We start from the raw sequence: 16,335 nt of genomic DNA on the forward strand, positions 1-16,335 counted from the left end.
TATCAGTGGAGGCCCGGGGAGAAAAGCTCCAGTAACAATAACAAACATATTAGCATATACACATACAAAGCAAAGAAGTCTTACACAGAATTCTATAGTAAAAAAAAATCTACTTTCTACAATAATAATCAGTCTAAGGGTTATTAACAGTGAATTACATTTGTGGATGAGAAATTGTTGAAAATAAACTATTAACAAAATTTGGAGATTAAGGAGAAGTAGGAGGGCCAATGAGGTGAATGCAGAGACGATGCACAGAGTTAGAAGGTGGGTTTTGATATAGGAGGATCCTTTGTGGGGAAAGAGCAAGGGCATGTGACTTGCTCAAGGTCACATGGCAGAGAAATGAAGACCCAGGGAATCAAACCCTGCACAACAGGAACTACAACTCATAGTCTTAACCCTCTGCACCAACTACCAAACATCACCACTGAATATGTTCCATTGTCACTTTACTGAAACATTCCGGTCACGTGTCTTTGGGTGCAATATTCTGTGGATTTCCTTCTGCTCCAAGATGCACAGAGTGTGTGTGTGTGTGTGTGTGTGTGTGTGTGTGTGTGTGTGTGTATATACATATATATATATATATATATATATATATATATATATATACACACATATATATATATATATATATATATATATATATATATATATATTTATTGAGAGTGATGAGGGTGCATGGGGGCTTGCCCCTTGGAAAAATTCTTTATAAGTGATATTTTTCTAAATGTGACTGCTGTTCAGAGCTGACTGCTTTCAATGCCTTGTAAACACACTTAGGAAAGTACATCACAATGTCACACTTTTATTATGAAACCAACAACTTTATGTGAAAATATAATTAAGTTCCTGTCACCATTTTCTGTATCGTACAGACTTTGAGGGAGTGTTTAGTTTATAGAGCTCCTAATGATTATTTATGACAGGATCACTTTGTGCATCCCACACAATACTTCATAGGTTGGTACTAGGCTATCGGCCCTAGGGCCTATACAAGCCTAGCGATAGTGGGATCTCCTGTAGGAAGCACTGCATTAGATTTTGTCAAAATCAGGAGAGTCACATTTAATAACATCAGTGAATCAGGTGTTGTATTATTATAAATATTACTGACTGGTGGTGCTTCCAACACTGGATGACTCAAAGTAGTCTGAAACAGTGTTTTTTTTATTGCTTTTCTCTTTCTCTGAGCTTGTATGATTTTTGCAATAATGTCATTACAGATTAATGGGGAAGAGATGCAGGGAAACAATCCTTCCACAAAAAAAGAAAACAAATCCAAGTTTTTTTTGTGTGGCACTGTGAATTGCAGTGCTATCTATACATTTTTGTGATGCTCAGACATTTTAGTTGTGATATTTACGTAATGTTTCCCTACAGGACTAGTCTATGAATAGTTTTGTTTATTAAACATAGATCAATCTTTATATATTAGGAAGGTTCCCCTTGTGTATTCCTAACTACAGAACAACCTTCCTGTTCATATTATAAACATCCGCTCTGTGTATAATTTCAGAAATTTGTTGGACAATTACCTGGATGATTGGAAATTTAAGCAAGGGATTATAGCATGCAACCTGTTAAATGGCCAGTGATGTCATTAGGTTTTTATAGCACTTAAGTCAGGAAACAGAGATATTAAATTGTTCAGAATTATATACTAGTTTTTATATCACATTAATGGGCTTACATAGATCACTATATCAATGTTAGCAAGGAATGTTGTCATAAGATGTCCATGTGCTGGAAACCACCCACTTGAGCTGGATCAAGTGGTGGGAAGACAGCTGCCTCATTCTGGAAAGTAAGAAAGCTCTGAGTACCTGTTGTTGTACCCCTGTACCCTAGTAATGACAAAGCAGCTTGAAGCCTGCAACCCATACATAATTGTATAAGGCCTCCTGTGTTTTCTAAGCACATGCATATAGGAAAATGAACATGCATATGCTCCCTGCTGGCTATCATTTCAACAAACTCCTGAGAATCTAGGTGAGCATTACCCACAATACTCCAACACTGACCAGTGACGATCCTTACCACATACTCTCCCTAAGGCATTAGAGGCTCATCATACTACTGCTATGATAAAAGTGGCTATATGGTTTCTGGAGTAATAGTAGTTAGGAGGACAGCTCAAAGGTTGGATGTTGGTAGTGCTACGGTGAGAAAAAGTCAATGCAATAAACCGATTACAATGTTGATAATTTCTTGAGTAGGTATCACAAAACTTTAGAAAAGATTTTCCCACTTTCACTCATTTCTAAGCATAATGTTGTAAATGGGTGCAGAAATTACAGTAACGTAGGCATATGCAAATGAGGGTACATCAGCAAATGGAATGCAGGAGTAGCGCATAAGCTCAAGTGTATCTCAAGGACCACTTTGCAAGAGTGGTTTGCTTCATCATTCATTGTGATTTGTTAGGGATAGGCTCCCCTCAGTTTTAATGTTCCATAATTGCCAGTCAGGATTAAGAAGAGAATTTACATGTACATTATAAAAAAATCTAGTCACAAAATATACATGATTAGATAAGTGCTATCGAGTTCATTTTGATAGCTGCAAAATTTGTACAAGAAACACAATGCTGGATTCCAAATATTAGGGACAGAGTACAACAGCCTGTCAGCTCAGATGGGATTGCAGCTCCGACTTGCTGAAGTCTTTAAATTCATGAATGACAGAGGCTATTTGGGTGAAGCTAACCAAGTGTCCATCACTGAAGAAGTCATAAACTGGACTTCAGCAGTGAGAATCCAGCTAGAATCCCAACATTAAAAAGATCAGTACCTTGAACCTAATACTTCATGCCATAGCTACTGGATATGAGTAAAAATAACAGGCAGTGGAAATAAATCAGATTATGTTTGTACAGTATCTTAGCTTAGAGCATCTGTGGGTAGAACATCATGGATCAGAGTGCCATGGATGGAAAAGGAGATAAGAACGTTATGCTGTACAGCCATAGCCGGATGGAAGGACACTTGGCAGTAGGTTAGAATAGGCAATTATACATAACAACAGAGGGGACAGCTGTCGGTGTACCCCAATGTAGTTGTAAAATATGTAGGAGCTGTGCCTTGGACTGTAACTAATCCACCTACCTACTAGCTATGACAGACTATGACTGCACCTAGTGATGAGCACACACAGGGTGATCAACAGGACGGTTTGCAGGGATATGCATCTGTTTACAACTGTTAGGACAGGGACATGGGAACTGATACAGTATGGGAATAATTTAACTGTGAGGTATGTAGCTAAAATGGAAAAGTCAGGGAAAGACGAAATGGATATGTAATGTAGAGAACAGACAGTGGTTTAATAAAAAGGTATCACGGCATGAAATAACTGAAGATTAAGTATTTGAGGAAAAAAGGAAAAAACAACAGGCAGCTCTGCTTCAGTGTGCCAGAGCATGCAAACATTTGTTTTGTAAACGTCTTCGGTACTTCTGTGTGTGAAATGGCACTGCACACTTTCATAGTGCACGTTTTGCATTGCATTTATTGACATTTGTCCAGCTGGACAATGGTACCCATTGACAGTGGAGGTCTGTGGAGAAAAGCTCCAGTAAACACAATAATCAATAGTAGGACAATCACTTATGTAAGTAACATACAAGAAAAAAGTAATACAAGCAAATTACTATAAGAAATTAAAACAATGATCTACTGACAAAGGCATACAAAAAATAACATACTTGCTATAGGAAAGCAAATAAAGAGAATGATTAACTTGCAAACATCATAGCATTACAGCATCATGACCCATACTGAGTTTATTGAATAAGATGTCTGAAGCTATAGGAAAGGAAGGGAAATAAAAATACAGGTGGATTAGCTTTGGAGAGAAAAGGTGGTTATGTAATGTGGACAGCAAGTTATAGAAGATGAAACAGAGAAAACTAATAGAAGAGCATAAACAAGGAAGTAATAAGAAAATAATAAATTAAATTTAATAGATTCATGATTGATTGGTATGAGTGGAGACTAGTAATGTGTAATATAGATATATATATATATATATATATATATATATATATATATATATATATATATATATATATACATATGTATACATCCACAATCCCTTTTTCCCGTTTTTGCATATGGGGTTGGGGTGTCACATTAACAGTGACAATCATCTACAGCCAAGATTTAGACCTCCGGGTTGGCTAGTCCTGCTGCAGTACTTCATTCACACCACACCTTCACACCTATGGCCAACTTAGAGTGTCCAATGCACCTACTGCATGTCTATGAAATGTGGGAGGAAACCAGAGCACGTGCAGGAAACCCTTGCAAATACAAGGAGGACATGCAGACTCCATACATAGGGCACCCCAGCCCAGAATCAAACCGGAGAACCTCTTGCTGTCAAGCGACAACACTATCTGTTGCTCCACTGTGCCACCCGCAAGCACATCATGCTCCATTGGAGGTAAGTAATATAAAATGGGACATATATGTACAATATGTACAAAATGGAATACAATAATGTCTTGTAAGTGTCTTGAGAAATGAACTCAATAATTTCTATAGTTCAAGGGAGAGCCTGTATCCTATAATAGGCTCTCCCAACAAATGGCAGACGTTTTTGCCACCAATGCAAGTATGACCAGAATATTGGAAACGGACATTTGTCTAAAAGTATACTCCCCCACACCCACTACGTGTGAGCTGTGCTCACCATACCTCCTGTTACTGATTATAATCTGTCAGATGTCACTATTACCCAGAGAGAAAGCAAATACTTATTCTTAATGAATACAAATATTTGCATTTTATCCTTTCTTCAGTGACTTAGTAATAGGTAATCTGTATTTTAAAACATTGTTTGAATTTATCTCATTCAAGCACTTCTGTTTCAGAAAAAGGAGTAGCTCTTTGTAATGTGATTCTTCAGGCTGTAAAGTCTCACAGGTGATACAGTGGGATAAATTCCTTACTGTGGTGCAGAAGACCTGAGTTCAGTTAATGGATTTGCCTTGGGGGGGGGGGTTGCATGCTGGGTGCGGTTTTTACTGAGCTCTAATGAAGCCCTAAGCTCCTAGTGAGGTTTGCTGTGCCGATGGTCTAGGAAATAGGCTGAAATAGGACAGAGAGGACAGGTCACCAGGCTTGCTGTGCCAGTGGCTTAGGAAATTTGCTGAAATAGGACAGATAGGACAGGCCACCAGGCTTGCTGTACCAATGGCCTAAGAAATGGGCTGTTGTAAAGGCTGGGGCAGCTGTATGCTCACGCCACTCCTTCCTGTTTATCCAGCTGAACTCCATATGTCACCATGCAAGGAAGGATGACATCACTAGGGAGAGCTGGTCAGCCAAAGCATACATGATGTCCTGTGTGCCAGTCCTTACTGCACTGCAAGGTCAACTCTCGGAGAAATCAGGGGGCACAGTCAATGCTAGGCTTATGTCAGGGACAGATCAGGACTGTACAGTACATGCCATCCAGAAGGACATCATGAGAGCTAAGCAGGCTCGGAGGGGAGAGGGAATAAAAAATAATGTTTCAAGCCGCAGCAAGCATTATCACCAGAGATTAATTACACTGTATGGGAGAACTACGATTCAATATCCAAATAACATTTTTGTTTCAAGTAGTGAAGTTACTAAAAGATTGAAAAATCTCCCAGAAAGACATTTAGAATTTAAAATTATAATCTTTTTGAGAAAAAAAAAATATAAACACAGTTCAGATAAACCAAAAGAAAACTTTATTTAGCCACTAAAATGAAACGCAACCACTTTCATCTATCAAACTATTTTCAAGGGCTATACACCTCTTCAGATAAATCTTTTTGAGAAAAAAACAGCGTGAGATAGAGACAGAGAAAGGAATAGATATGGACATCTCACACATTTGTTACATTGGTGAATGTTTCTTCCTGTTTTAGATCCTTAGCCAATAGCATTAGAAGTTCATTATTTTTAGCATTTCATGCACTGCTTTTCGTACACACATGCATTTGTCTTGGTAATAATCCTATATACTCAGCTAAGACTGGAAACACCTATGACAATAACACAGCCTTACCGACTGAGCCCAGGGAAGTGGGTTCTTCTGTAGAGCCCAGGGACATAACGCCACACCACTCTGAGAGATTGCTCGCTTGATGATACCTTTGTTTTTAGGAGACAGTGTCTGTGAAAAAAAAGAAGATAAAGGTGTAACCATTACTGGTGCAAATATGTAATTTAATGTACCACAAGGTCAAAGTAAAAAGGGAATCTGAAATTCTATTTTTTGAAAATTAAAGCAAGTTACTGTATTGCTCTAAAATTAACTCCCAGTAGTATACATGACAAATTATAACTATATTATGTGTAACACAAAGAAATCCTGAACTCCAGTTTAGATATGTCATTTTAACAAAATGTTCACAACAAAAACCACAAATAGTTTTTCAGTGTAACCAACAACTTTGTTGTTGCTGCATGTATGTGTGTGTGTGTGTGTGTGTGTGTGTGTGTGTGTGTGTGTGTGTGTGTGTGTGTGTGTGTGTGTGTGTGTGTGTGTGTGTGTGTGCATTCCCCCGTCTCTCTCTCTTTATATATATATATATATATATATATATATATATATATATATATATATATTTATATACATATATTTATATTCATTTATTTGGCATTTGTTTACTGGGAAAGTCCGAGTGGGCATGAATCCCATTTTCAGCAGAGGCCCAGGGAGAAAAGCTCTAACATACATAGTTCAATTAATGATGACATAATATTATCACATGAACTACAGTAATAAATAGTAGAATCGACATACAGGAAAAATAAAGTCAGATGAGAAAAGCATATAGTGAATATTAAACAGCAATCATAGGATATTGAACACCTAGTACAGTAGAATCAGTAGAGATAATCAATGGCAAAGATATTAAGCATTTTAAAGATGGGCAAAAGACTAAGAGAAAGGAAAGAAATGTTGCAGTTGAGGGGAGATTAGGAAATGGAGATAAAGTAGGAAGCTACCAGAGAAGTAAGGGGTGCTTTCGCTAATAACAGAAGGGAGGAAAAAGAAGAGCAAGGAAAAGAGAAGGGAGAGAAAGGAAGAAGGAAGAGAGGGGAGAGAAAGAAAGGAAGAAGGAAGCGAGGGGAGAGAAAGGAAGGAAGAAGGAAGAGAGGGGAGAGAAAGGAAAGAAGAAGGAAGAGCGGGGAGAGAAAGGAAGGAAGAAGGGGAGAGAAAGGAAGGAAGAGAGGGGAGAGAAAGGAAGGAAGAAGTAAGAGATGGGAGAGAAAGGAAGGAAGAAGTAAGAGATGGGAGAGAAAGGAAGGAAGAGAGGGGAGAGAAAGGAAGAAGTAAGAGATGGGAGGGAAAGGAAGGAAGAGAGGGGAGAGAAAGGAAGGAAGAATGAAGAGAGGGGAGAGAAAGGAAGGAAGAGAGGGGAGAGAAAGGAAGGAAGAATGAAGAGAGGGGAGAGAAAGAAGGAAGAAGGAAGAGAGGGGAGAGAAAGGAAGGAAGAAGTAAGAGAGGGGAGAGAAAGGAAGAGAGGGGAGAGAAAGGAAGAGAGTGGGAGAGAAAGGAAGAGAAAGGAAGGAAGAATGAAGAGAGGGAGAGAAAGGAAGGAAGAAGGAAGAGAGGGAGAGAAAGGAAGGAAGAAGGAAGAGAGGGAGAGAAAGGAAGGAAGAAGGAAGAGAGGAGAGAAAGGAAGGAAGAGAGGGAGAGAAAGGAAGGAAGAAGGAAGAGGGGAGAGAAAGGAAGGAAGAATGAAGAGAGGGGAGAGAAAGGAAGGAAGAAGGAAGAGAGGGGAGAGAAAGGAAGGAAGAAGGAAGAGAGGGGAGAGAAAGGAAGGAAGAAGTAAGAGAGGGGAGAGAAAAGAAGGAAGAAGTAAGAGAGGGGAGAGAAAAGAAGGAAGAAGTAAGAGAGGGGAGAGAAAAGAAGGAAGAAGTAAGAGAGGGGAGAGAAAGGAAGGAAGAAGGAAGAGAGGGGAGAGAAAGGAAGGAAGAAGTAAGAGAGGGGAGAGAAAGGAAGGAAGAAGTAAGAGAGGGGAGAGAAAGGAAGAGAAGGGAGTAGTACCAGGTAGTGTCAGCCTGGTGTAAGTACAAAGTCAGGAGTTAAGGAGAAATTTCTTTAGAGATTGTTTGAAAATGTGACTATATGGCATTGCTCTAATATCTGTAGGAATACTGTTCCAGACCTTGGCTACTAACTAGGAATATAGGCAGTGACCAATTGATTTTTTCGGTTTATGGATTTCAAGTACGTGTTTCTCAGATGAGCGAGGAGGGTGATTAGGAAGGTAATGGTTAAGCATGATGCTGGTTGCTGGGCAGGATGAGGATTTGTATACTATTTTATGAGCAAGAAGGAGTTGGGTGAACTTGAGGTAGTGAGGTAACTCAAGCCAGTTTAAATATCTGAGGGTGGAGCAGTGGTGGGAGTTGTATGTCTGACGTCTGACTGGCTGCAAATCTAGCTACTTTGTTATAGCAAAGCTCAAGTTTTGACCTTAGGGAGATTTGATTGTTTTTGAAAATGGGTGAGGCATATACTAGTGAAGGAAGGAGGTATGTATTGGCTAGAGTAACTCTTAAGGAGTTGATAAGGAATCTTTTGGGGTGGGAGGTTGGTACAATGGTTAAGGTGCTTACCTTATAGACACAAGGTGCAGGGCTTAATTCTTACATGGGGTAATTAGCTAAGCTTAAAATAGCCCAAAAAGGGCAGTTAGCCTAGTATTGAAAAAAAAAATCTATAGAGCACGCCCAGTTCTTGGTGTATTGATTTATGCACTTTTGAATATAAATATCACATTTTGGTTGATCATCTATTATGATACCATGAAACTTTGTGTGAGATACAACTTCAATTTCAGTATTGTTGAGAGAGGATATTTTGAAGGTGTCTTTTATGTGCGTTTGGGATTTGGGGAGAAATAAGAAGACTTTTGTTTTATTTGGATTTAGGAAAAGCTAATTGTCACCGAGACAGTTTTCAACAGAGGTGAAAGCCTGCTGAGTGATAGATTATAACTGGGAAGGACTATTAGATGAGGAAATGACAGTGGAGTCATCTGCATATACATATATATTTACTGAGTAATGTTTCTCTTTTTATGAGTAAGATGGCTTTCACTGTAAATCTTGCTTACAGTAAATCATGCGTATAGTATTTTTAACTGGTTCACTCACCCTGAATTTCATGGATGCCTGACAATAAATTTGCTGTTGATGGTGTTTACAGATGTCAGAACTTATAAGGTGTGTGTGTGTGTGTGTGTGTGTGTGTGTGTGTGTGTGTGTGTGTGTGTGTGTGCGTGTGCGTGTGTGTGTGTGTGTGTGTGTGTGTATACATGCCCATGTGCATCTGCATGTATGTGAGTGTTTATGTTTGTATGTCTGCATGTACATTTTATAAAAGTTATATAAACGCACGCACATACACAAACATATATATATATATATATATATATATATATATATATATATATATATATATAGATAGATAGATTATATTATGAATAGTCAATACATTAAATGACTAACACAAGAGATTGACCCAAGCATGTCAAACATTCAGAAAACTGACAGCGCAAATTACTGATACCTGGTATATTGAAAAAGGAAACACATTTCTTTTTCCAACATACTAACTATAACTCTATCACACATTAATCTCACATTTATCTGAATTTCTATAATGTTACAGAAAGTGTTTTTTATGGTAAGGTACATGGTTAGGTTTAGGGCAAGGGCTGGGTTAGGGTTAGGGTAAAGGTTAGCACAGATACTAAATTACTAATGCAGGTTAACCCTAACCATTTACCTTACCTCAAAAACACCTTTCCACAACACTACCTCTAGTAAGACAAATTTTAGTTGAATGTGTGCTTGGGTTGTGGTTAAATTGGAAAATTAAATTAATTTCCTTTTTTTTAATATATTGGGTATTGGTAATTTGCACTGTCAGTTTTATAAAGGGTTAACATGGTTGGTTGATCTTTTGTGTGTCGACCAATTAACATCAACCATGTATGATGATCATATATATTTTTAATAAATGTGTATGTGTGTGTGTGTGTGTGTGTGTGTGTGTGTGTGTGTGTGTGTGTGTGTGTGTGTGTGTGTGTGTGTGTAAGCATGAACATATATTTGTTTTACAATATGCTCTGGTCAAGAGCTGTAGGACTATCAAAAAGTGAATGGATTATGCTGTTATTTTACATGCAAATTATGAAGATTGTATAAAAATGCAATATAATTATGGTTTGCATTCCACCTCTTACACTTTCCACATGCACATCAGTAGTTACAGCATGCTTTCTCCAAATGTAGTTCTGTGAATAATTTTACAGACATTCAAGACCCTTAAAATACTGTTCCTTTTAAAAAGAACTGAGAGAGACAAAATGCACAAAAATGTTTTCTCTGTAGAGTGTAGATGACTTTGGAATTGCAAATATGGTACACTAAGCTTGTCTCTGTATGAGTGTATCCTGTAACGGGTTAGTGCCCCCTATAGCAGATTCTGTGCCTTGTATCCACTCTCTGCCAGAACAGGATCCAGCTCCCATGTTACTCCATATTGGAATAAGCAGGTAAGTAAAGAACAGTAGTACGTCTACAGGTACCCAAGCAAAAGTTAGCTTTGACTGATACCATTTCTCTTTTGTTTTTACTTCTAACGGGACAATAAGATGCAGGTAACTTTTTTGGCAATTTTGTGGGGGCGATAAAGATCAGCAGTAGGTAGAACTTTAAAGGACATATGAAGGTGTACTTTCTACTTGAACAGTGATGGTGAACGTTTTGGGCTCGGCGTGTCAAAGAGTCAGAAAATGCCCTAACTTGATTCTGCTAGTGTCCCGTCCCGTCCCCCCCAACAAAAGAGAAACAATTCTGCTGTCTCAGCACACTGCCTTGGATGTCCTTTCTCTTGCATTTCCATCAAGGGCCAATTCCACAAGAGATGAACTAGTAAGAAACAAACACTCACCTGCCCGCAGAGACTCTGACAATGCTCCACTAATGCTCTGATTATATTTCAAATGAACCACTTTAAACCACTAATATTTCCAAACAATTTCTAATCTAGAACTAAATAGGACACGTACAAATATACACTTTTGTCTTTAATCATAAAGTGCCCAAGTCATTAATAAACTCGTTTGTTGCTTTAAGTTTTTTTTTTTAATGTTGCTTGCATTTGTTAAATAAGTAAGTTTTCACAACTTACTTTTCTTCTTACTAAGAGTGGACAGGTGATAACACCACCTGCACATGACACAGACAACCTTCCTGAGGTGCAGAATTTCAGCTTCCTTCTCTTGCACGCTGCTGAATCTTATGCTGATTGGTTATCTGAGCTTGCAGATTAACCAGTCAGCTTGAAGAAAGGTGGACCAAATGTCGAATTCTGGGTTTACATCGTAAACTCTGAGCAGCCACACAAAGCAATTTATTTCCAGACAATCCGGATAAAAAAAACAGATAAGTGTTTAACTTTTTTGGTAACCCAGTGCGTCACTGAAAATATTATGGCATGCCACCTTTGACATGCATGTCATAGGTTCACCATCACTGTACTAGACACAGATTATGGGTTGCAGTTAGAAAATTATGAAACTGCATGATCAGAGGGGCACTACATTTTTATATTACTTTAGTGCTGACTACATTTGCACGTGGAACTTTGATTTTGGCACCTCAAAGACAGGATTAAAGTGAAAAAAGGGTGATCAAAGAGGAAGTACACAATGATATTGTAATGTTAAAAGCCTTATCATCCAATGTTTGTTAACAGTCTTGGGAAGGATACTCGCTTTGGAACACAACTGGCAGTGGAAATTGTTTCTGGAGGGACTTCAAAAGTGAGCACTTCCTGTGGAACTCTCAAAAAAAGTTCCAGTTTTTTAGTTCTGAGTCAAAGAAACTTGAGTAGGGAGCTGTGTAGAATCCATATCACTTAAAATATTGAGAGAAAACTCACTTAGGGCAGAGGTTATTGTTACAGCATGGGGTACTTGGTAATAGGTTTGTAGATTCATAGGTGTTTACTAGGCTAACAACCACAAGGGCCTTTTTAGGCCTAGCCATGCATCCCAAAACTCTTAACAAGTTCTGATACCCTTGATAAGTGTAAGCATGGGCCTGGGGAGATGAAACATTTACAGGTTATCCATTAGAGACATAGGTGCCAAACCAGGGATGAGTTCCATTCCATTGTCCAAGTTGTGCTTGAATTGGGATAGGGAAGAACTCTGCTTCACATGGATGGGGAGCCTGTTCCATAGACGGGGTAGTCTCTGGGATACATACCTATCTCTTCAGCAGGTCCTAGTTATATCACAGGCAAGGTTTAAGTCTTTAGAACAGGTAATTCTGGTGCTGTCTGTTTTGTGGATATGCAGGAGGTCATTCACAGTGGGGTATGACAATGCCCTGTTTGCCAGGCATAGCTCTCCCCTCAAAAGCCTGTAGGAGACAGAATACAGAGATAGGGCCTTGAGGCAGTTTGCATAGGACATTTTACTTAATGCCCTGTAATCTTTTAGTGAGGAACCTCTGTGGAAGCTCCAGTTATTGAATATGCTTGGTTAGGTACATACCAAAGGAGGCACTGTACTCAATGACAGATCTGATGAATACTGAATACAGTGGAACAATGACTTCCTTGGACTTTGATGCCATACCTTTGTTTATAAGTTGCATAAACATAGAATGATTTCCTCACCACTGTAGTTTTAATCAAAGGCTAGATTACTATCTATGTGTGTCCCTAAGTCCCTGACTACTGGGTCACCTCTAAGGAGTGTGTTGTCAATATGATAGTTACCAGGGATGGATGACTTCCCAAAGGATACTATTATGCATTTCTTGGCATTCAGTTTTAGTCCATGGCTCTGACACCAGTTGTTTGTGTGTGTTAGCCCTTCCTGGAGAACATTTGTGCCAGTGTGAGATTCAATGACAGCTCCTAATTTGCAATCATCTGCATATTTAGTCAGCCAGAGACCAGTGACATTGGCCTTGACTTCTGAGAAGTAAATGCCAAAAAGGAGTGGTCCAAGGACTGATCCCTGAAGGATTCCACTTGTGACTAGCCTCTCTGTAGAGGTGGATTCCCCAGTTCTAACTTTCTGAGTCCTGTCTGTGAGCCAGTTGGCTATCCACCTTTTGACATTCGGTTTTGTACTTAACCTCGCGAGTTTGTCAACAATACCCGAGTGGGGTATTGTGTCAAATGCCTTGGCCAGATCACAGTAGGCAAGGTGAACAACTTTAGCCTCATCCATTGCTTTGGTGACCTTCTCAAAGAAGTCCACCAGGCTGAATAGGCATGATCTGCCCTTGACAAAACCAAACTGGGTTGGGTCCAGTGTCTAGAGGTTTACTATATCTCTATTGATCATCTCCATGATAATTATTTCCATGGCTTTACATATAAGACTAGTCAGACTTATGGGTCTGTAGTTTCCAGGGTCTGTAGATACTCCATCTTTGTGCAGAGAGATGACTGTTGCCTTTCTCCATTCGTGAGGCACAAAGCCTGTTTGGTGGCTACAGTTGAATAGTAATTCCAGAGGCCCTGATAGGTCATATTTCATGCTATTACAAAGGCATCCTGCAATATTGTCTGGGCCCATTGATGCACTGTTCTTGGTCTTAGAGAGAGCATTAAGGACCTGTTCCCTAGTTATAGTAGGGGAGTTACATTTGATGATATTTTCTGAGGGAAGGTTGAGAGGGAGAGAGGAGTAAAGTTGGAGTTGAATTTGTCAGCCAGTAGGTTTGCTATATCTTCTGGCTCAGTATAGGTGGCTCCATTTACAATGAGCTCTGCATACAAGTATGTATTGCCTTTGAGGTTGCGGACATAGCTAAAGAATGCTTTGTGGTTGCCCTTGGCCTGGGAGGCCAACCTTACCTCAAATTTGGCATTGGTAGACTTTATTTGTCCTCTGAGTTGTTTGTTTAGTTTGATGAGAGTGCTTTTATCCTGCTGGGTGCTACACCTCCTAATTTTTGCTATGACTTTCTTCCTTCTGTTATACAGCCAATTGATTTGGTGATTCCATCGGGGTGGCTTGTTTTTTGGGTTAGTTCTGTACTTCTTCCTGGTGGGTATAGCTGCCTCTATGCAGCTATTAACAGGCTTGTATAAGCATTCTGTGAACAGTTCTGAATAGGCAGAAGTGTTCTCAGGGTTTATGGGGGCTTGAAATTTTGCCAGGTTCTCACTTAATAGCAGGAGGTTAGTCTTAGAATAGTTCCTGAATATTCCAGGTTTAGCTGGGGTCCAGGTTTTATTTTTACTTCAAAGGAGACCATTTTATGGTCTGACCTTACTAGGGAAGGCATTACAGTAGGGGTTGTGCAGCAGTTTCCCATATTAGTGAGGACCAGATCCAGTATGGTTGCACCCCTGGTTGGTGTATTGACTATCTGGTCCAGGGAGTTTGTTTTTACAAAATCCAGTCATCTCTGTGCCTGTACGTTTGGTGTCATATAGGATTCCCAGTTAATAGTGGGGGTAATTAAAGCCACCCATGAATATGGTATTGGGTTGGATGGTTAGTGTTTCTAATAAGTTTAAATGCATGGTATAGGTTTCCTGGGTCATAGAGGGGGACCTATACCTTGCAAGGAAGTGGTATTGGATTTTACCTATGGTGATTTGAACATGGAGCAGCTCAAGTGCATTGTCCGGTTTGACCAGCCTTGAATTATATTTATTTTTGATGTAAATAGAGACACCTCCACCTTTAGTCCTTGCCTGTGAAGGTAACTCAGTGATGACTCTGTTTTAGTAAAACAATGGTGCCAGGTATAACATACTGCATCAATTATATTTGCAAAATTATTAATAGCTTATTATTAATGCTAGGCAGAGGCATTAAACATAACTGTTGAGACAGCATTTCAGAGAATGCAAACCTTTCATTATGATGTTTGCAAACATTGGCTAATAATGTAACAAATATAGGAGAAATGTGGGCGACTATGAGAAAGACTTGGCACAAAGGTAAAATAAATAACTGCTTTAATTTAAATACTTCTATCTGCGGTGGTGCAGTGAAAGTAAAGGACAACGACAACTCACATCAGTTTTATAAATTGATTCTTCCTCATGTAATTGTTTTTTTTTTTTTCCAACAGATTATGTTTGCTTGTGATGTTGACTTTGAGACTGGGATGTGGATGATGAACAGTAAGTGAAATGTTTTATGTAGATACACTTAAGTCAGTTCATTCAGTAATCATTGCTTTTAGTCTGTTGCAAGATATGCAAATACTAGCGTATAAAACAATGGTCTTCACAGTCTTCCCATGCTTTAATATGCCGGCAACGTAATCTGGAGGTGCTCCTTTTGTGCTTTCATGCCATAAAATCATCATCCTAAATTTCCCAATAATCCTCCCAAATTAAAACATCAAATATGTACACAGAATGATGCACACTTTTCATAATTATATGGCAATTAACACAGCAGTTTTTACAAATTGTACCAGGTGAAGGGTTTTTATCTTCTTTTTGCATAAAGACATCAATCTCCACACCTTGAGGTGCATTTTTTAAACAAATGGGGCCTCCCTACATCCTTAATGGCCATACATAATGTTCTTATGCCAGACATTCCCTCCTTTTTTTAATTTCTCCAAATGTTTTGGGTTTCTAATACTGTGAATGGAATGGATCCCATTCCTAAGTAAAGGTATGAGATTAGTATTGCTTCAGTCTTTGATATTAGCAAAAAGTGCCCTTCTCAGCTCCAGCAATGCATCCAAAATTGCCTCCTACTGCAGTTTATGTATGGTTACATCTTTTCATAGGTTCATAGGTTGGTACTAGGCTATCGGCCCTAGGGCCTATACAAGCCTAGCCATAACAATTCCCTGGCTATTACTTCCCTGGTCCCCTGTCTAACAGGGCAATTGACTTAATCTCTGGGGTGAATTTCCTATCTCCCATCCCAACATCAAGGTTCTTTTTGAAGAGGGCCAAAGAGGCACTCAACTTGACATGTATGGGCAGTCTATTCCAAAGTATGGGGAGTCTCTGGGTCAGGAACCTATCCCTTCAGCATGTTTTGTTCATTGTGATGACTAGGTTTATATCCCTGGAGCATGTGGGTGGAGCATGTCTGAGGGATTGGGATTTCTTTTAGTGTAGCATGTCCAACAGCACTGGGTTTGACATGGCCTTGTATGTTAAGCAGAGATCGCCTCTGAGTAGGCAATATGTGACAGAGTATAGCAGGAGTTTTTTTAGATGGTCAGCATAGGGCATCTGCTTTAGGCCTGTGATTATTTTAGTGAGGTATTTCTGTGGCCTTTCCAGTTGTTGCACATCTTGTGAGGTACATACCAA

General features: G+C 39.2%; 1 protein-coding gene across 1 annotated transcript in view; it reads right to left on the reverse strand.

The window, feature by feature from the left end:
- The window catches only part of LOC122790388 (bile salt-activated lipase-like), a 199,330-nt gene that overhangs the window by 74,919 nt on the left and 108,076 nt on the right, over window positions 1–16,335 (reverse strand). The window contains exon 6 of the mRNA XM_044057901.1: window positions 6,049–6,156. Coding sequence (XP_043913836.1) covers window positions 6,049–6,156 — 108 coding nt within the window. The remainder of the gene's footprint in view (window positions 1–6,048; window positions 6,157–16,335) is intronic.

The sequence above is a fragment of the Protopterus annectens genome, chromosome 16.part0 (assembly GCF_019279795.1).
Source record: "Protopterus annectens isolate FY-2018-M chromosome 16.part0, PAN1.0, whole genome shotgun sequence".
In the NCBI taxonomy this organism is placed as follows: Eukaryota; Metazoa; Chordata; order Ceratodontiformes; family Protopteridae; genus Protopterus; species Protopterus annectens.